This window comes from Moschus berezovskii, chromosome 3, assembly GCF_049115385.1.
Source record: "Moschus berezovskii isolate FMDL1 chromosome 3, NW_MosBer_1.0, whole genome shotgun sequence".
NCBI classification, from domain to species: domain Eukaryota; kingdom Metazoa; phylum Chordata; class Mammalia; order Artiodactyla; family Moschidae; genus Moschus; species Moschus berezovskii.
In genome coordinates this window covers 38,616,034-38,638,968 of record NC_142462.1, presented here as the reverse complement: position 1 = coordinate 38,638,968, position 22,935 = coordinate 38,616,034, and the positions used below count along the sequence as shown (strand labels likewise).

The 22,935-nt window shown below is 34.7% G+C and overlaps 1 protein-coding gene across 3 annotated transcripts in view; it reads left to right on the top strand.

Moving 5' to 3' along the window:
• Positions 1-21,169, top strand: part of HYCC1 (hyccin PI4KA lipid kinase complex subunit 1) — a 101,693-nt gene extending 80,524 nt beyond the window's left edge. For 2 of the 3 annotated variants that reach the window (XM_055420568.2, XM_055420569.2), the window contains one exon: positions 14,677-21,169. In XM_055420568.2, coding sequence (XP_055276543.1) covers positions 14,677-15,251 — 575 coding nt within the window. In that variant the 3' untranslated portion in view covers positions 15,252-21,169. Of the gene's footprint in view, positions 1-13,581; positions 13,878-14,676 lie in introns of those variants that run through there. The other variant, XM_055420570.2, reaches the window with a different exon arrangement.
• The last annotated feature ends 1,766 nt before the right edge of the window (positions 21,170-22,935 follow it).

The following is a 22,935-nucleotide window of genomic DNA, read 5'->3' as shown; positions in this document are numbered from 1 at the left end:
ACGCAAGGATGAATTTTAATTCCTTTTCCACTGTTGCTTCTTTCTATTTAGGTGGACATATTGGGAACTAGGGGGAAAAAATATAGGTCTTATAGTTAAAAATGTGAAATATTGAAGTTTTAATGCTTAACTGTCTTTGTATATATGTACATATGAAAGAGAAGATTTACATGTGTCCATAAATGCATTTAGCGAAATAAGATATGTACCCAGCAATAAAATAGAAACCATTTTTCAGAAATATTAAATAGCAGTAAATTACCAAAACAAGAAAAGACTACTTGAATATATTGTATGCACTAGATTCTTACATATCTTCCAGATTTTATTTTGGCTACCACTTGAAGGGTTGGCACAGTGTCTTAAGGCTCCAGCCTCATAGGCTACAGCCTTTCTCACTACATTTGTTCAACCTTCACAACTCTAACACTTGGGCAACTCCTATTTATGATAACAAAAAAGTCAAGGATGAGGATTTAGAAGAGAATGCACTATGAAAAGCAAGTCAGATGCATGTAGCAGAAACCGAATGTAGCTTACTTTTGTTGACCATTCATCTGCAGCGTGAATTCTCTTTATCCAGTGGACTCTAAAATATTCCTAGGCCAAGGTCCTTGATTATCTCCACAGGTAGATTACATTCTCCCTTTTTAGAGCAGTCTTGACTTTCCTTCGTAGAGCAGTATTTTTCATTGTTTTGCTGAATTGAAAGCTTTTCTGTTTTCCATCACCATGATCCTGATTCCTATCGAACACCTTATCATTGTTCTGCCTCTAGCTGACACTGGCTTCTTGTGGGGAAGATAGGTATCTTTACTGTAGTTCTTAAATATGTAGATGATTCTCAATTTGTAAATGGATTTTTAAATTAAATATGTTTATATAGATTATGTTTATTATATTCACATATGAGTTATATATAAATTATAATGAATTTAATTTGTACATTAATTTTTGCAGAAACTATGTTAAACGGTTTGTGGATTCCAGGGTGATCCTCAAAAGACTTACTGTCTCATAGTGTTTCTAAAGCATAGCACTGTAGAATGTAAGGTTAGTTTATGACTATGTGAAAACATATTCAGAGTTTCTTTGTTTGCTGGAACGCTAAATGTGTTTTGTGTTCCACCTGTATCTCTATCATTCCCTTCCAACACCAACCCTCCCAGAAGGAAGGAGTTCTTCTCAGACCCTGAACTATATCACATGGTAGGAACATGGAATATGCAACTTTAACTCAGTGATGATGAGGGTTTGGGTAGGAGAAGGGACATGAAACATGAATGTTAAGGAATATTCTTTTTTTTTCTCCTTGCGTCTTCCCTTGTTATTGCCAGTGCTGGGAAAGAAGAAAGCAGTTGTTCTTTTTCTTTTTTCTTTTCTTGGATCTCTTCCCTTTTTCTTCTTATTTTATAAATGAGATATAATTGACAAGTAACATTAGTTTCAGGTGTACAGACAGGCATAAATATATGAATACATTGTGAACTGATCAGTAAAGTAAGTCTAGTTAATATGCATTTCCACACATAATTACCTTTTGCCCCCTCATAATGAGAACTTGTAAGATCTCCTCTCTAAGCAACTTTTAAAATACACCATACAGTATTATTATTAATGAATAATCACCATTCTGTACATTACATCCCATGACTTAGGTTTTTATAACTTGAAGTTTGTATCTGTTGATCACTTTCACCCATTTCACCCACTACCATTTCCTACCTCTGTTCTCTATATCTAGTTCAGAGTTTTTGTTTGTTTTTTAGATTTCACATATTAGGAAGCTCACATGGTATTTGTCTTTCTCTCTCTGACTTATTTCTTAGCTTAATGCCCTTAAGGTCTTTCCATATTGTTGCAAATGACAGGAGTTCCTTCTTTTTTATGAATAAATAACCTATCACGTATTCATTATTTATTCATTTGTTGATGGATGTTTAGGTTGCTTCCATATTTATGTCTTTCTTTATTGCCTCTCTTCTTTTTTCTCCATTTTCCATCCTAGCTGGGGAGAAAAGGGGCAGGAGTAAATAAGGTTACCGAAGTTGTCAGTCAGAATTTTCAGGGTTTTTTTTTACCTTTTTTCTTTACATCTCCCTATTTCATTAAGAAATATAATTAAGCCATATAAACTTTTTTGTTTGCATAGATGAGTCATCAAAAATTGCACATGCAAACAAATACATTAAATTGGAGCACTTAATCATGTTTTCTTTTTATTTGTAACAAAAAAAAAACTATCTTTACAGCCAAAACCAATTCATATTTTAGTATGAAATTAATTTTGAACACTTTTAAACATTTGCATTCAAAAAATTTTTTCTGAACTCTTTTTGAATGTATTTCAGTATTCTCTGAAGCTTCCCAGATCTGCCATTCTTTTGTTAAAGTTAAGAATTTATCTATAATTTATATATTAATGGCATTCTTTTGGAAAACAAAAAATTGCTTTAGCTTTAGCATTTCCACACATTTCAGAACATATATCCCTTGACATGACCTTATTACTGTTAAATAACAACCCAAATTTCTAGAGTTATATTTTGGCAAGTTCAATTTTTAAATTATAATAGTAATTATTATTAATAGACTTTATTTTTTCAAGAGCAGTTTTAGGTTCACAACAAAATTGAGTGGAAAGTACAGGTTCCTGTATACCCTCTGACCACTACCCTTTATCAAGATTCTTTATCCTCCCAACAATCAACACCCCAAGCAAGAGAGATGTTGCAAGGTCATGTCATTGTAATTTTGATGAGACAGTGATTAAAGAGAATGATTTTTAAAGAAAGTTAGTTTCTGCTGATGTATTATTTTGGAGAGACATGTTTGACCATTGGCGTCTTTGCCTGATTTTCTCCACTTTTCATTTAGTTTCTTTGATATTGTACTGATGAGGCATAACTTAATGTTGTGTTTTCAGACTTTTGAAATTCTGTGTATAAATTTTTGAGAAAGTTTTAATGAATTTATAATTCTATGTCAATACATATGTTTGGAAACTAAAATTATAATGTAGAATTGCTGCTTTTGACTTTCAAGGGTCATAGTTTCATAATAGCTTTATTTATATCTATTATTAATTCTTCCAAACATACTGTGTTTCACTTAGTGTGTATTTTTTAAACCTATATTTTCAAGCCACTTACAGATTGAGGGCTATTTAGAAGTCATAATTTGAAAGTAAAATGCAATTAGAGAATGATAATAATAGAAAAAAAAAATTTTTAAAGCATTAAGTAAGGTAAGAGAAGAATGTGAGTAGATTATGACCATAACAAGAATCAAAATGGAAATTCCAGTAATAAAAGATAAAACTGTGAAATAATCAATTTTTTAAATTAATAATAAAAATGCAATTTTTTTTCTTAAATACTTATTACTTTTAAAAAACAAAGCTAAAAGAAAAGCAGAAGGCATTTCTTTATAATAATGCTTCTTGTCTATAGTAATTCTTAAATGTTGCTTCTGAAGCTGTTTTCATTATCTACCATTTCAGCTATGAGTCCTATTTCTTAAATCCCTGAATAATTCTTTACAATCTATACTTATTTATTTTCTTGTACTTTTCCACTCCTTCTCCTCTTCCAGAGCAAATTTAATTTCTTTTTTGTGTGTGTTTCCCCCCCCACCACCACCATTATGGCTCACTCTTCCACTGTTTAAAATTATCTATACTGGGAACAATGCAATCAACTTTCCTCCTTTCTTTGAAAATGATATTGAAGTACCCATTCCATAGAAGTCCCCTAACTAAGTTATAGTTGCAAATAATGAGTACTTATAATTTTTGCCAGTGTGTTATCTGCTAGAGTCTTAGTTCAGTTCAGTTGCTCAGTCATGTTTGACTCTTTGTGACCCCATGAATCACAGCACGCCAGGCCCCCTGTCCATCACCAACTCCCGGAGTTCACTCAAACTCACGTCCATTAAGTCGGTGATGCCATCCAGCCATCTCATCCTCTGCCGTCCCCTTCTCCTCCTGCCCCCAATCCCTCCCAGCATCAGAGTCTTTTCCAGTGGGTCAACTCTTCACATGAGGTGGCCAAAGTATTGGAGTTTCAGCTTCAGCATCAGTCCTTCCAACGAACACCCAGGATTGATCTCCTTTAGGATGGACTGGTTGGATCTCCTTGCAGTCCAAGGGACTCTCAAGAGTCTTCTCCAGCATCACAGTTCAAAAGCATCAATTCTTCGGCGATCAGCTTTCTTCACAGTCCAACTCTCTAGTGAAATCCTAATTCTTTATTACTTCCTACCATTTTTCCACTAGTGCATTTGTGAGATAAGTGAGACAAGTTAGTGAAAAGCATTTTGGTATGTTTTAAAACACTACATAAAGCCTGATTGTTTATTAATTAAAAGCTATTTGCTTCATTTTATTAACTGCACAATAGTATTCTTGATAATATTATTAGCAAGCTTGCTATTCAAATGATCCTGTGATTGATTAACACTTTCATTGACTTCTTCAGTTTGAGACAAACATGTTAAGTTTGAGTATATCAGACAAAAAATATGTGATACAATGTGTGATACATAAGTGATACAATAGTAACAATCAGTTTAATGATATTTTTAAAATTTCTATAACCCTGAAGTTTAGTACTCTAACTCTATTATCTGACATTTATATCACCATTACAGAAATACATCACCATTACAGTAAGGATTTTTTAGAATGTTGTTTTAATACCTGCTCTCTGCATTCCAAATTCACATGTAAATAGAATATATTGAACTTATATTCTCATTTATGTACGATTACAGCTGTTTGCAACAAGTAAGTATAACAATAAAAGTGATATTTATAGTCTAGATCTTTCAATTTTGACCTACTTTTGGTCCTGGCACATGTTAAATGATTTATTTTTTTAATATTGAATTTCATTATTTTGACTTAGGAAATACAAGAGTACAAAGCTTTAGATAGTAAAAAAGAATGGAGGGACTTCCCTGGTAGTCCAGTAGGTAAGACTTCACCTTCCTCCAATGCAGGGGGTGCAGGTTCAAGCCCTGTTCAGGGAACTAAGATCGCAAATGCCTTGTGGCCAAAAGAAATCCTCTAAAACATAAAACAGAAGCAATATTGAAACAAATTCAATAAAGACTTTAAAAATGGTCCCCATCAAAAAAATATCAAATCAGTACCCTGAAAATTTTAGAGTATTTAGTTAATATGGAATGTTTATGTGAAAAATGAAGCACAATACAGTTCACATAGATTGGCTTTAAAGAAAGTGAAATTTTATGTTATTACAGCTGCTTTATTGCATTTCCAGCATTAAGTTTCTATTTAAAGGATGTTAAGGTATTTAAATGAGTTTAAATTATTATGACAGACTTCAAAGATAACCTGTGATTTTTTTTTTTTAATGACAAAAAAAAATGTGATTCATTTCAATTTGCTCAGCGGTTTAGTATTAACTTATTAGATGAGAAAAGAAATGGAATAATAGAAAAGATGCAGTTCATGTTGGAAAATGGTTTATTTAAAACCTGGTTTTTGATTTTTAAAATGTTAATAAATTTCTATTATAGAATATATTGATAAAATGAGGTAGTACTAACTTTCTAATGAACAAATCTGAATAATTATAAAAGATATACTTTAGTTAAATATCTTTAAAAATTATTTAAAACATTTAAGCTGGTCTTTCTAGATAGTGCAGAAGGTAAATGCCATAAATCTTGGAATGAAACATTTATTTTGTGAATCAGATTTTCTGATTTTATGAGTAAAATAAACATTTGGGGAAAAACAAAGTTGTTAATAATTATAAAAGCATTTTGAAAAATGCAGAAATGGTAATTTTAAATTCAGAAGTAGCAAACTTTAAAGAATTGGCTATTTGAATTCTGCATTTGCAGTTAGATATTTATAATACTTATGTTTTTATTTTAAAAGTTGTTTATACTTATTAAAGAAATTTAGAAAAGAAATCATTTTGAAAAGCTCCATTATTTTTAGATTAGAAAATGCTATTTGAGGAGCAAACTTTCATTTTCTGATATAGATGATAAAACATTTGGACCAAAAATAAGCATTTCCTTTTGACCAAACTTAGCATTGCATGAATTTTAACCGACATTTTTGATATGGACCTTTTATTCATGGAAGACAAAATAACATATTAGGAAATACTAGGTGACACAAGGAAAAAGGACATATTACCCAGAGAACTGAAATACAGTTGACATATATGAAATTAGACTTAACGAGAAAGATAGTAGTATTAGAATCCTGGCCACCTTTAGATGAAAACAAAAAAATCTTAATTTATTTCTAGATTAAAAAAGTAAAATAATTTTCTATACAGAGAAGCAGGGTATTTAAAATTATTGGTCTTATGAGACAGAAACGGTTGTTTGTAAATGATTATGTTCTACATTTTTTACTAAGGAGGCCTTATATAATTCTTGTAGTAGTCAAGGAACTTATTTTTTATTTCGTTATTTATTATTTAGCTCTACCTCTTCCCCCCACCTTTTAAGTAGCATTTGTTGCACAGTGTACATGGAGGAAGAAATAAGCTTTTATAGGTAGTTTTGTAGTAGATATTCCTTGTCTGTTTTTGGCCTGTCTGTTATGAGGAACTTTAATCATGAAGGATTCACCTGATCCAGCAGCAATATTGCATTTCTCACAGAGATTTTTTTAATACTTGAGACTTAATAAAGATGACAGAAGAAGTTACTGAGAGTAATTGAATCCACCTTGATAAGGAGAATTATAAAAACAAGTTAAAGACTTGACTGTTCTTTGCTTAAGGAATTGGATAATATTTCCTAACCAATGTGTCCATAAATAAATTGTTGTGGTCCAGACTATGTTTTTCTGTGTAACCCAGGCTGCTCTTTTCTTATCTGGAAATTCTTCTGGCTTCAGGACTAAGATTACTAAATCTCAAGTCTTCTTTCATGTCCTTGCTGAGAATGCAGCACCTTCTTAACTGCCAGGACCTTATTCTGTGGTTCTGTGTCAGTACTCCTTTCCTCTAATCTGCCTTGCAAATTACTGGCCCAGGCCGTGGATTTTTACATTGCTGATTTTTCTAAACCAGGGCACACTTTGTGCTCAATATTTTGTGTAAAATGTGATTTCTTTGATAAAGAATGCTAATAGAGTACCCAAGTAATTTATCTCTATACTTGTCAATGGCTATCTATTGCAGTCAGATCAAAATCGAAGCTCTAACATTATGGCATTGGTGGCCCTTGTGACGCCTTACCTACCACTGTGACCTTACTTGAAGACCACACTCACCTTTCCTTCTAACCTTTCAACCCACTAAGACATTTCTACCTTGGGGCCTTTGTAGTAGCAAATGGGGACATTTGAGCAGAGCTTTGATGATTTTAAAAAGAGTCAGCTTAAACTGTCTTCCTCCAGATTGTTGTGTGCGTGCTAAGTCTCTTCGGTTGTGTCTGACTCTTTGCCGCCCTATGGACTATAGCTCGCCAGGCTCCTCTGTCCATGGGATTCTCCAGGCAAATTGAATACTGGAGTGGGTTGCCATGCCCTCCTTCAGGGGATCTTCCTGATCCAGGGATCAAACCTGCATCCTTTACGTCTCCTGTGTTGGGAGACAAGTTTTTTACTGCTAGCACCAAGATTATTGTGTAGCCAATGCTTTTTCATCATTCAAATCTCAGCTCAAATATCCCTTCCTCAAAAAGGTCTTCCCAGACTGTCTGTCTAAAGTAGACTTTCTTCTTTACTACCCTGTTTACTCTTTTCCATTATTCTTGTCTTCATTGTATTTTCCACTATCTAAAATTCTCTTGTTTGCTTAATTCCCATTTGTGAGGGCAGTGTCTTTGTCTGGTTGGCCATTGTATCCCCAGAGTCTAAAACAGTGTCTGGTACATAATAGGGGCTCAGTAAATAGTTGAGTGCATGAATGAGTGGATAAATGATAAATTTATACTGTAGACTGAGCAATTTCTTTTTTCCTATTTTATTGAAAAAGTGCAATAGCATGATAGTATACTGGGTAGAGGAATATTCAGTTATAATCCTGGTACTTAAAAAATTAACATTTTATAGGTTTTTTTCCATATGTATATGTATTTTTCATAGTTATACTCTATTTAAATTATTTTTTATGTTTTGCTTTTGTTCAGTTAGGCTTGTACAATATTTTCCCAAGTTCTCCTAGTGGGTCCCGTTAATGGCTACATAATATTACATTGAGCTGATATTCCATCATTTACTTTACCATTTCCTTAATATGGTAAATAATTTGTTTCTAACTTTTTGTTATTATAGATAACACTGCAATGAATAGCTTAATGAATATAGAAAACACATTTGTCTTCCATTGAATAGAATACATTTTAAACTTTAAACTGACAGGATAGTATGAAATTGTTCAGGTATTTTATGACTTTTAAAATATATCTTTAAATTATAAAAGAATCTGTGTAACTTTCTTCTGGGGTCTACTATAAAATACTCGTCTTTATTGATGTCAATAATTGTATGATACAGATATTTGAGGTACAGATTTTGATTGATTTTGCAAATAAATTTGCAAGTGCCTTAGGACATAACCAGATTCTTTTTTTTTTTTCCAGATTCCTTTAGACTTGCGAATCAGTCTGAGTATAGATTTGTGTAAATTCTGTGAATAATAAATTGTTCATTTATTTAAATTATCACTTTCAGTAAAAAGGGCAACTATGAAAAAATAAAAACTAAAGCTCTAATAATGAAGAGTTTCATGAGCAACATAATGGAATAGATATTTCAGATTCTAAAACTATATATGAGAGAAATCACAACTTTTCATAATCAGCTTTAATGATATTTGCAATTTTTTTTACCTTTTTTTTCCTCTCAAAGCCAGAAGACATTTTGTAGGGAGAAACGATGCCCTTAACTCTCCTCATTTCTGTATATGGAGAGAAGGTGACCTATTTATAGAGGTTATACAAATAAAATATTCTCTGAGAAGTTTTTCTTTGGATGTTTTTTGAACTTTTCGAATTATTTGAAGTCAAATGTAAGTATTGTTTTTTATAGGTATAGAACAGTCATGACACATTTTGCATAAAATTTTAAGTTCTGGGCTTTTAAGCAGATTCTTTTTTTTTATGCATTTGTATTCCCTTAAAACATCTCCTTTATAGTCTTTTTCAAAGAAGAATAATTCTTAACTATCTATGTTATCCTCTGGATAGACTTAAAAATTACTCTTTCTGATGTGAACAATCATTTTACTAAACCTACATTTAGAGGCAGATACAACACTTTTCTAAAACAAAGAGCCTGTGTTTTTCTTTGCCATCTAAAAATCCTTTTAAGCTATATGTTATTTTTTTATTTTATCAAGTCAAGTAACACATTCTCAGCTTACCTTTCTCATGTCGTTTCTGTGTTCTTTCAACTTTATTTAGGGCTTCCCTAGTGGCTCAGTGGTAAAGAATCTGCCTACAGTGCAGGAGATGTGGATGTGGATTCCATCCCTGAGTTAGGAAGATCCCCTGGAGAAGGAAATGACAACCCACTCCAATTGGTTTCTTGCCTGGAAATCCCATGGACAGAGGAGCTTGGTGGGCTACAGTCCATGAGGTCGCAAGAGTCAGACATGACTTAGTGGCTAAATCACCACCAACACACCTTTATTTATTCTAATAATAATTTCATGTCATAACTGGAGACTCGTTCAGCTCATCAAACAAATTTTATTGGGCCAAGGTACTTTCCTAGAAACGAGGTATACAGCAGTGACCAAACAAGAATCCCTGACCTCTTGGAGCTTACATCTGGTAGATACGATGAGTAAATAATTGTAGGTTAGAAAGTGATGAAGTGCTAAGAAGAAAAAGAAACAAAGTAGGAAAGAGAGTATATGAAACATGGGTAATATTGAAACTTGATAGGATGATCAGGGGAGATTTCTTTGAGAAGGAAAGTTTTGAAAAAAGACCTGAAGGAAGTAAGAAGGTGAACTATGTAGCTATGTGGGGAAGAGCATTCCAGGCCTAGGGAATAACAAGACCAATAAGTACTTGTGTGTAGGAGGGGTGGGTCACAGAATTATTTAGGGAAGAAGTTGGAGAAATAAGAGAAATATCATGTAACAGATGTTTGGGTTTTTTTGTAATTATCTTTCTTTATCCTATAATTTTCCTGAGAAATATACTTCTTTTATTTCTAGGTTTTCTTTCCATGAATTTACTTTAATAAACAGTTCAGAAATTTTGTGGTTTTTACCATTTTTGAGTGATAATATACATAAATTGGGGCTTCCCAAATGACACTAATGGTAAACAATCTGCCAAATAGTGCAGGCGATGCAAGAGACATGGGTTTCAATCCCTGGGTCAGGGAGATCTGGAGTAGGAAGTTTTCCAGTATTCCTGCCTGGAAAATTCCATGGACAGAGAAGCCTGGCAGGCTACAGTTCATGAGGCCGCAGAGAGTCGGACATGACTGTGTGACTAAGCACACATAAATTTATTTAAGATTTTTGCCTGTGGAAGAACATATCTCATTTACCACTTGCCATTTAGTTAGATGACTTTTAAAAATTAGTATTGCTGTTTCTTGGGCTGCAGATCTTTACCATTTCCCCAGTAAATATTAGTAATCCAACTGTCTCATGCTATTTTATATAATATTCTTGTCATTTCTAATTTTTCTTGCAAAATTCTAAATTTTCACCATTGCAGCAGCATTTTCATTGGTATCTTTGAAAAAAGAAAACCAATTTAAAACATAAATTAACCTTGAAGATTCTGACTTATTAAGGTTTTCTTAGAGATTTATTTGATCTTGCTCTGTGTTCAAAGTAAATTGTTTGCTTTCTATGAAATGACGAATCTAGGCAAATAAGATTTTTTTTAATTAAAAAATGTCAGAGAATATTTAACTCAAGTTGACTTTAATGATTGAAAAGTTAGTATTTATAGTATGTTAGAATAGACATTTGATGTCAACAAAAGATTCTATTGTTTAGGTCCCCCAAACAGTAGTTGTTGTAACTGTTTCTGATCTTCAGTTTCCTTGTCTGTATACAAATGGGAACCAAATTGCCTGCTTCCAGAGGCGTACCAACACATTGTTTCGAGAATATAATTGAATAATACATGTGAATGCTTTCAAGAAAACTATTAAGTACCAATCAGTGTGGTAGCATTGTTTTCTATTCTGTTAGGCCACTTATGCTTATCTTTAAAAGTTTTGTTAAATTTTAGTAATCATTGGCTTTGTTAAAATTTGGATAACAAAGCAAGTTATAATTATTTTGGACTAGTAAAATCTATCTGAGGTAAATGCCAGAGGCTACTGCAACTGAGGGTAAAATCAGCATGGCACTTGGTCACTTGGGTGACAACGAAGACTTGTCCATTTGCATTGTAGAAGCAGTTTCACAACAGATCTATTAACAGGATCATCGCAGCTGCTGCTGCTAAGTCACTTCAGTCGTGTCCTACTCTGTGCGACCCCAGGGATTTTCCAAAGCCCATGGACAGAGGAGCCTGGTAGGCTGCAGTCCATGGGGTCGCTAAGAGTCGGCCATGACTGAGCGACTTCACTTTTACTTTTCACTTTCACGCACTGGGGAAGGAAATGGCAACCCACTCCGGTGTTCTTGCCTGGAGAATCCCAGGGATGGCGGAATCTGGTGGGCTGCTGTCTCTGGGGTCACACAGAGTTGGACACGACTGAAGTGATTTAGCAGCAGCAGCAGCAATGATCCTGTTAATAGATCTTTTGTGAAACTGCTTCGTACAATGTAAATGGACAAGTCTTGGTTGTCACCCAAGTGACCAAGTGCCATGCTGATTTGACTCTCAGTTGCAGTGGCCTCTGGCATTTACCTCAGTTAGATTTTACTTGCCCTCACTTTGAAGACAGCTATTAGCAATGGGGAATGGGCTGGTTTAGGAATTCTGTTAGGGAAACTGAAGCAGCAGTGTGTTAAACATTAATACCTCACCGATGGCCAGTCTAGGAAAGGATTTCATTTAGGGTATATGTAGTCAAAAGTTTATGAAGCACTAGGTAATTGGAAAATTAATATGCCAGCATATTGACCTACCAGCCCAGGGCAACATGAAGCTTTGAAGACCTTTGGAGGTGCATATTGCTGCTTCGCTGGTGGCTCAGAGGTTAAAGCATGTGCCTGCAATGCAGGAGACCTGGGTTCAATCCCTGGGTTGGGAAGATCCCCTGGAGAAGGAAATGGCAACCCACTCCAGTGTTCTTGCCTGGAGAATCTCATGGATGGAGGAGCCTGGTGGGCTACAGTCCACGGAGTCACAAAGAGTCAGACACGACTGAGTGACTTCACTTCACTTTTATTGCTGCTCGGTAATGGAGTACCCAGGGCATCCATCTTTCAGAATTTGCCACACATTGGTCATGTGGGAAATTTATAAAATCCTAATGTCCAGGTCATAGCTCATACTATTTAAATTAGAATGTTGAGGGTGAGAGCCAGGCATCAGTAGTTCTTCAAGATGCTCAGCAAAGTGGGGACCCATGGGAATATGTGGCTCTGGCCTCCATTCTTCTACCTGTTATTGTTTCACATGCTGTAGCACGATTCACTAGAGCTTGATGTTCTATCATGAAAAATATTTGAAAGTATTGGGTAACGTCACTCACTCAGATTTGTGTTCTACATTTTTAAAGAATGCATACTGTTTTACATAGTCTTATGTTGTTTTGAACTTTAACTTTCATTACCCGTCCATGGTAGATATATTCATGTTATTTTTTTTCATCTGTTACAGATATTTCCTTGACAACTTTAAATGAACCATGGCTTTGTGATTTGAGACACAAAACAATGTCTACAAGTTTTAACTATTTAGGAGTTTCATTGTTTCAATTATAAATTACCGTTTTCAGAATAACCGACCAACAGCCACTTTGATTTTCCAAATCCATTTTTATTTATCTCCAGTTTAGTAATGAATTGTTACAAGTTAGCCTAAATTTATGGAATTAGTATGTCTGAAGGAATAGACTGTTTAATTATGTCACAGCTGTATTAATATTTACTAATATGCAAGATGATTGGTGTGTGAAACAAAAACTAACTATACCTATAGTACTAGAATAAGCATTTTTCCAACATCATAGTTTATTAAGGCAGACTTAGTGTAATCTAATTAAAAATAATTATGCAAGGAGAATTCCTAAATGGCTTGGTTCCTCATGTTGACAGGAAGGAACTAGAGTTTTGGTTGTAAATCGTTGAAAACTTGCGTAAGGCTAGACATAAGTTCAAGTAGTCACAATATTATCTTAAAAATAGTAGAAATTCTAAGTTTTAAAAAAATTTATGTTTCACAGTCTATGTCAAATATGTGTGTGAAAAAATACAGAACATAAAATGATGCTCTGAGTTTTTTGTCATTTGAAATTAAAGAACATGACCCCGTTTCTCCAGTACTGTCAGAGTATTGTAAATTATGGGAGTTTCATCAGGTTTATTTGGCTTAATACCTAACATTCAGTCATCCAATTTTTGTTTTGGATCGTTTGCTTTTCTTGTTTTGCATTTTTGTTTTGTTTTGTTTTCAGCCATCATTTTGTCTTATCATCTTCAATTCTAGAGCAACCTGACAACAATAATGATACTACTGAATTGGGCATCCTTGTCATTCCTGAGATTAGTGTCACAAATGTGTCCGGAGAGAGAACCGGGAATGGGGAAAGAGGCAGAACACTAGGAGAGATTGATGCCCAGCATATGCAGGGTGTACAGGAAACAGCCACAGATCCTAGAACTGAGAGCAAAGGCTTGCCAGAGATCAGGAGGCAAAAATCTGTAAGAAAAATGATGGAGGATGGAATAAACTCACCTGGCAGAGTGCAGTTTTAGCAGAGCACTTTATAGCTGCACTCCAAGGTATCTCATGGCAAAGGGTCACTGCTGCATGTTTTAAGCAACAGTTGCACAGCCACAAAAATTTTGCATGTCATCTAATCAAAATGCATGAATTATGTACTCCAGTTTCCCAATGACTTAATGCTCTTTGGAATGGTTGTATCTATACTGTCTCTGACTAAATTGTTATAAAAATGAGGCAGAAAATGGCTTCCAGAATAATTTACTGCTTGTGTTTTGAGATCTAAAATTACTTTTTTATCCTTGTATTTCTGCCATCTTTGATATGGAAGATAATGTATAAAGAATTGTAACAAGTTTGTGGTTATGATAGTTATGGTCTATATATTTTTCTTTTAGTAAGAAAATGTAGAATGTGGAGTGCAACCTTAAAAAAAAGTCTTTATTTTAATAACTTTTTTTTTTTTTAAGTTTCTTGGTATGATCTTTGACTTTACACTGCTTTACTGCTAGGGGAGAGTTTACCCCCTAGTTTTACCGTGTGGTATTTTTCTAATTGTCTCTGATCTTTGCATGAATAGTAAGAAAACTTTTCTAAAAACACAGTGGGGTGTGGTTTATGGCATGCTTTTTTATTTAATATACTCTAAATTATTCTAATTTTAATGATAAACTATTGTTGACATTTTATAGAATGTTTTGATTTATCCTTTGATTTTGGTCAATAGTCTGTTGTGTTACATATTATGCTAAAATTGTTCTAAAATTTATTTAAAGTATATTTGATTTGGTATTAATCATGAAAAAAAATTACTTAAAATGTTTAATATTAATTAATCCTTGTTATTTCTTTGTTTAGAAAATACAGAATTAACAGGTCAAGAAGAACTGATGGAGATATCCGAAGTTGACGAGGGATTTTATTCCAGGGCTGCCTCTAGTACCAGCCAGTCAGGTTTATCAAACATTAGTCAAAATTGTAGTAACAAGACAAGTATAGGGAAGACTCAGAGACGGTCAGGAGGAAACAAAACTGGAGGAAAAGAGAAAGAAGCTACAGGGGAGTCTTGCAAAGATCACTTTGTTCGAAAACAAACACAGAGAGCCCAAAGTGAGAATCTCGAGCTTCTCTCCTTAAAGAGACTTACACTGACAACCAGCCAATCTCTGCCTAAACCTTGCAGTCATGGTTTGGCTAAGACTGCCGCCACTGTTTTCAGTAAATCCTTTGAACAAGTTAGTGGTGTCTCAGTCCCACATAACCCATCATCTGCTGTTGGCTGTGGGGCTGGGACAGATGCCAATAGGTTTTCTGCTTGTAGTCTCCAAGAAGAAAAGCTGATATACACTTCTGAAAGGACTGAACTTCCAATGAAGCATCAAACAGGTCAGCAGAGACCTCCTAGTATTAGCATTACTTTGTCCACAGATTAGTTTGTAAGGGTTTCCTCATGTAAGCAGCGAATCTGGAAATACAACTTGGCTTCTTCACGCAAGTTCCCAGGGTCGTCTTTCATCCTTGCTCCTGACAGGAGCCCTGATGTCTTAAATTCTGATGGCTACCTTGACTTTATGAAGGGAATAATGTCTAGGTTGTAGTAAGTTGAAATATGGTTTTGCTATTTCTTGGGTTGTATTTTTTCCCCTGGGCTTGAGTCCTTTTTTTTTTTTTATCTTGTTTCTGTTGCCCTAAGATTGACATTGTGATAGTGCATTTTGACAGGTTGTGTAATCAGGTTGGTTACATCTCCTGTAAAGTTGTGAATCTTTTTCTTTAATAACTCCTATTTTGGTAGCTATATGTTTGGCCTTCAATGTAAAGGGAATTCATGTATGGAAACTGTTTTTTCAAGGATTAGACTAGGTACAACTCCAAGAATTCTACAGCTGGCTGTTTAGCAAAGCCACTCTGAAAAATAGGCATGTGAAAAAACAAAAATGATATGTATGAAAAGTGCCTGATAAGAATGTTTATAGCCAGATCATCTTGAAGATTAGTAGAACAGTTTATTTAAAGCACTGGAAAATGCCTCATAACTCAGTACCCTAAAATATTATGTGATTCCAGGGAGTGGGAAGAGGGATTGCCGTCATTTATTTGAAACATTTTATATCAAAAATCAGGTTGCAAGTAGATGTGTTATTTTGAAGTATTTGATCTGGATTTAGCAGGTGAGAATCCTTTTCAGTTCCTAAGATGTAATAGGCCATAAAGCTGGCTTCCCTTGCTGCTGAACTTCAGAAATACTGCTTAGTTTGGATTCCCATAATTCAGAGCCCACATCATTGAAGACTTCACTTTAAATTTTGTACCTCAGCTCTAAAGATAGCAGTGTTCACCATATTGAATGGTTTTTCTACAAATGAAGGAAATTAGGTAAATTTTTCATCTATTAAATATCATTGAAAGAAAATAAAAATAGTGAAATATGTACTAAAGACATTTATGTATTAACTAATTTAGGTTATTTATGTTTGTGTTCTTAAATTTAAATTTTTAAATGTGAAAAATATTGAATGTGTTTCTTGTTTTGTGAACAGGCCTATTTTAAATGTTCTTGTTAAGATATGAAGAATAATCAGTATAGTTGCCCCCAGCCAAAAAAAAAACCAAAAAGCTAATTTAACAGAAGCTGAACAAACTTGTAGCTATAGAGGATCATGTGACCTCCAGATGGATGTAAAATTTTTGATATTTGCTAGTGGTGGTAATTTCAGCTATGGTGAGGTTCCTTTTAAATCAAGTAGGCTTAGTAATAATCTAGGGTAAGAGAGAAAAAAGCAGGGTCGAGAATGAGAGAGTAAGTTTACTGGGGAGGAAGACCTAGGGAGCTGTCCCCTTTTCAGTGGTTAGTACACAGTGTTTTCCTTATTCATAGTCCTTAGCTATGGCCACACAGAGAAAATGCTAGTTTCCATCTTGTACCTGTTTATGCAGAGCTCAAATCTGTGAAAAAGTTGTATATCTTGAATACTGCTAAACAATTTACACTATGAATGCAGTTTTGACTGTAACTACTTTGGCTGTTGTTTTAAATCTAATTTTTCAAAAATCATTAACTAGTTTTCATTGAGTAATCCTGAATAAAATATGGTTTTTAACATGTGAACTTGATATTTTTAGTTCCAGTGGTAGAAATGAAATAAGATCTGTTGACATACATTATAGTTAAAAAAAAGTCAAGTCAACCAGACAGTGAAAGTTGATAAAGTATTAATGTACTAAGAATCCTGTGTTCAATTTAAATCCTGTGTACAATCACTGTGAATCTCCTATTGTCTTTTTGTAATTCTTTAACAAAAAATATTTCCTAGACATAGCTGCTAACAATCTTAATAGTCTTTAATAGTCTTAATAACTAATTTAAAAGATTGGCATTGGAAGCAAGTTAAGGTGTTTAGGAAATGTGGAAGGTTTTTGGGAAACATTAGTTTGAGGACACATTAGCCAGCACAAATAAGAGATCAGGTTTTAGTGTTCAGCTGTTGTAATGGAACCTCATTTTGGTATTATTCTAGATCACTGTGGTCTGAGAAGCAGTAAGGAGCATTGGCATCACCTGGCAGAATTTCAGAGCCACCTTAGATCTACTGAATCATAATCCTTTTAATGAGATCTCAAGTGATTATTATGCATATTAAAGTTTGAGAATACAGTATCAAAGTGCAAACAAATCAGTTACCTAATATTTAAAATTCTCAGTGGTCTCACAACCCTAGATCAAATATGTTGGATACTATAATCTTCACTGTTTTTAACAGGTAATTAATTTTTTATAGTGTCAACTCACTTAAGTCCCTAAGTCTAAATCTTTAATGAATCTCACTTGTTTTTACAATAAAAATGGTTAATATTTTGTATTTTTTTGATAACTAAAAATAGAGCTCTACAGTTTTAAGCATGAAAGCGGTACCACCCTTTTATACAGTGCACAGCAAATCTGCATGTGTTTATTCTTTTAAAAACCCTGAAGGAATGGTTCTGAATTTTTGCTCCCAAGTAATTTGTACCAGTTGATTTTCTGAAATGTGGAATTATGTGGAGTTGTGTTAACAAGAAAATTCTTTTGTAGTATCTTTGATGCTATTTCAAATAAGGATTATACATTTGAAAATTTTTATAGCAATTATAAATACTGGGTTCAGTTCAGTTCAGTTCATTCGCTCAGATGTGTCCAACTCTTTGCGACCCCATGAATCACAGCACGCCAGGCCTCCCTGTCCATCACCAACTTCCGGAGTTCACTCAAGCTCATGTCCATCAAGTCAGTGATGCCATCCAGCCATCTCATTCTCTGTTGTCCCCGTCTCCTCCCACCCCCAATCCCTCCCAGCATCAGACTCTTTTCCAGTGAGTCAACTTGTCGCATGAGGTGGCCAAAGTATTGCAGTTTCAGCTTTAGCATCAGTCCTTCCAATGAACACCCAGGATTGATCTCCTTTAGAATGGACTGGTTGGATCTCCTTGCAGTCCAAGGGACTCTCAAGAGTCTTCTCCAACACCACAGTTCAAAAGCATCAATTCTTCAGCAATCAGCTTTCTTCACAGTCCAACTCTCACATCCATACATGACCACGGGAAAAACCATAGCCTTGACTAGGCGGACCTTGGTTGGCAAAGTAACGTCTCTGCTTTTTAATATGCTGTCTAGGCTGGTCATAAATTTCCTTCCAAGGAGTAAGCGTCTTTTAATTTCATGGCTGCGATCAGCATCTGCAGTGATTTTGGAGTCCCCAAAAATAAAGTCTGACACTGTTTCCACTGTTTCCCCATCTATTTCCCATGAAGTGATGGGACCAGATGCCATGATCTTCATTTTCTGAATGTTGAGCTTCAAGCCAAACTTTTCACTCTCCTCTTTCACTTTCATCAAGAGGCCTTTGAGTTCCTCTTCACTTTCTGCCATAAGGGTGGTGTCATCTGCATATCTGAGGTTATTGATATTTCTCCCAGCAATCCTGATTCCAGCTTGTGCTTCTTCCAGCCCAGCGTTCCTCATGATGTACTCTGCATATAAGTTAAGTAAGCAGGGTGACAATATACAACCTTGACATACTCCTTTTCCTATTTGGAACCAGTCTGTTGTTCCATGTCCAGTTCTAACTGTTGCTTCCTGACCTGCATACAGGTTTCTCAAGAGGCAGGTCAGGTGGTCTGGTATTCCCATCTCTTTCAGAATCTTCCACAGTTTATTGTGATCCACACAGTCAAAGGCTTTGGCATAGTCAATGAAGCAGAAATAGATGTTTTTCTGGAATTCTCTTGCTTTCTCCATGATCCAGCGGATGTTGGCAATTTGATCTCTGGTGCCTCTGCCTTTTCTAAAACCTGCTTGAACATCTGGAAGTTCACGGTTCACATATTGCTGAAGCCTGGCTTGGAGAATTTTGAGCATGACTTTACTAGCGTGGGAGATGAGTGCAATTGTGCGGTAGTTTGAGCATTCTTTGGCATTGCCTTTCTTTGGGATTGGAATGAAGACTGACCTTTTCCAGTCCTGTGGCCACTGCTGAGTTTTCCAAATTTGCTGGCATATTGAGTGCAGCACTTTCACAGCATCATCTTTCAGGATTTGAAATAGCTCAATTGGAATTCCATCACCTCCACTAGCTTTGTTCATAGTGATACTCTCTAAGGCCCACTTGACTTCACATTCCAAGATGTCTGGTTCCAGGTGAGTGATCACGCCATCGTGATTATCTTGGTTGTGAAGATCTTTTTTGTACAATTCTTCTGTGTATTCTTGCCACCTTTTCTTAATATCTTCTGCTTCTGTTAGGTCCTTACCATTTCTGTCCTTTATTGAGCCCTGCTAACTTATTGTAACAATTGTAATTGTCTCTACTATTCTTGTCCCACTTACTTTTCCAAATTTGAAAGTTGGGGTGGCTTTTGTAGGTCATTTTCTTTTGAATATGCTGATGTGACCATTAGGTCACAGACCTCTATATATTCAGAGTAGTATCTTATCACAAGAAGGAGTCTGCACAAAATTGGGGCCTTGTACCCCATAGCTCAGAGGATCTGAGTAGACCCTGTAGTCCCATTCCACATTTTAAACCGCTAAAAGATTCTTGGAATTACCCAACCTCTCACTCTTCAAATACCCAGCTACCTATGATATTCTAGTGAAGCTGGATGCTGGATTTTGCCTTTTGGAATCCAAGTGGAGAGAGAAACAAAGACTTAAGGGGAGTGTCCTAGGGCAGGTGAGCACCCTGGAATCCCTTGTTATACCACCATGGAGCTTTTAAAGGCAACTCTGTAGATTTGAAGAGTAGATATTCTCAGTCCTTAAATGATTTCAGTAGTTTTTGAAAAAGCAGTATTTCATTGTTCTCTTCAATTATGAAGTAACTGCTTAGCAGTTTAAATTATTCATTTAAAGACAAAAGAATTGAAATAAAGGGAAATAAAAATTTTAAACCAAAATAAATAAAAATGATCCCATTTTTAGGGGATTTTGCCTGTTTGGCAGAATAAAATTAAAGTGTTGAAACCTTTACATTTAAATTATAAAGAAAAATACAGTCAGACTTAATTTTCAGCAAATATTTAAAATAAGGCTATTTAATATTTGAGTCTATAGGCACTGTAAGTCTACACTTTATTAAAGGGAAGCCCATCAAGAAAATATGTATATTAAATAATGTAACTGAAAAAAATTTTTTTGAAAAGCCATTTAAAAAGAATAATTTGATGGGTACTTAAATTAAGCATTGTAGATAAAAATTAGTGTATTAATATGTCTTCCCAATCTTTGGATAAAAAAATTAACTCTCTAGTCCTTTGATTAGCATGAATTTATACTTTTAGATTAATTGCTTAGCAAAATTATATATAATGCTTTGATTTATTCACATTTATATTTAATATTGATAAATTCTTCATCAGAGAATATAAGTATGTTGTCTTCTGTATTTTGTAACTTGTGCATATCTAAGGAGACTAGCAGTGAACATTTTAGAAGATGCTTTTGTGTTTTTTAATGGTAGAGTTCTAGAGTATTAATGTCTTGATATAAAGTTTCTACTAGTAAACTCAAGATCTTGTTTCACATACTGTTATTGTGTACTCTAATCTTTACTTCTAGTTGCATAGTGATACTAATCTTTTCATAGTAAATATACTTATTTCTGATTGTATTCCTAGAGTTTACATTCCTAAAGAATTAATTATGACTTTGGATATTTTTATGTGCTCCCTACATTTTTAAGGTTATGGAAATAAACTGGAGTTTAGTTTTTTGACGTTTTGTATATTTGTGTAACTGTTCTCCATATATAATACTTTTTACAACAGTGCTGCCTCTTGTTTTATTGAAATAAAAACAGAAAAAATGTTTTTTCCAGATCACTTTACTCATTTAAAAAACCATCATAAAATTTTGCAAAAGTCATGATGTGGAGGAGGAAATTAAAGGAGGAAGACTTAGGTAGTTGAAGCCATAGACATTTCATTCTTGGCTTTATGTTTTACATGGCCTTTGGATGAGATGTGTGACAAATTCATTAGTATTCATCAAAAAGAAGATGAGCTCCATGAGTCATGCACCACTGACATCTGTCATACCAAGAGTACAGGCAACTTTAGATAACAATGCTTTGCCCTTTTATCTGTTGTATGAGTCTTTATCTCTTGAATGCAGAGATTATATGCCTCTAGGATAGGCCTTTGTGCATTGTAGATATTGAGACTCTTAATGAATGTGTGAGTTAGGTTGATGTTAGTGTTGGGAAAGAATCAAGGATAAGTTCTCCAATGTGTTATAGTAAAATTTTTAAATTCCATTTACTGACTCTAGGAAATCTCCATGACGTTACGAATAGGATTACTGTGTGTACTTAGAAACAAAACCCTCTTAGAAACTTGGGGGAAAAAAATCCTGTTCTATAGTTGATTATATATTTGGATAGTTCCACTTCATCTAAGGAACTGAGTAGTTTTGTAAATATTTTCTAAACTACTATTAGAGGAGCATTCACAGAGAACAAGAGAAGTGATTTTTGTAAATCACATGTTAGCCCTATGGAAGAGAAACTCTTCTGATGACTTTTAACAATCCCCATAAATAGTTGCCTCACTTCATAGAATCTGCAATCAGTTCAGTTCAGTTCAGTTCAGTCGCTCAGTCGTGTCCGACTCTCCGCGACCCCATGAATCACAGCACGCCAGGCCTCCCTGTCCATCACCAACTCCCGGAGTTCACTCAAACTCATGTCCACAGAGTCGGTGATGCCATCCAGCCATCTCATTCTCCGTCGTCCCCTTCTCCTCCCGCCCCCAACCTTTCCCAGCATCAGAGTCTTTTCCAGTGAGTCAACTCGTCGCATGAGGTGGCCAAAGTATTGCAGTTTCAGCTTTAGCATCAGTCCCTCCAATGAACATCCAGGATTGATCTCCTTTAGAATGGACTGGTTGGATCTCCTTGCAGAATAAGGGACTCTCAAGAGTCTTCTCCAACACCACAGTTCAAAAGCATTGATTCTTCGGCGATCAGCTTTCTTCACAGTCCAACTCTCACATCCATACATGAGCACGGGAACCAGCATAATTATTTTATAATTATTAAGAAAGGCTTTGACAGATAATTCTAGTCACTTGGTAATTTCCCTTGTATTGTTACTGTGGTAGTAGTAACAGCTAATATTTGTAATTAAAACTGTGATCTCATTTAATCTTTAAAACATTCCTATAAAATGATTAGAATCCCCATTTTAAAAAGAGGAAACTGAAGCTCTCACAAGGGCAGATGACTTGCCCAAGGTCATGGAGCTGCAGGGTGGAAAGCTAGGTCTTATGACTCATTCTATCGCCTGGTAAAAGAAGATACTAAGTGATACTGTATAACAGACATATTATATATTTGATATTCATTCATTCCTTAAGTGACAGTTAAGTTTTAAGGTGAAAATAAAAGTTTTCTAAAAATAAATTGTGATACTTTTTGTAGAACTTTAGGTAATTGTGTTTCCTTCAGTGGTGAACTGAATGCTAGTCAGTCAGATATTAAAAACAGTAAAATATAAATTAAGATTTTATTTTTTTACCTGTCAGATAAGGATTTAAAAGATTGAGACTAGTATTGGTATCAGTTCAGTTCAGTTCAGTCGCTCA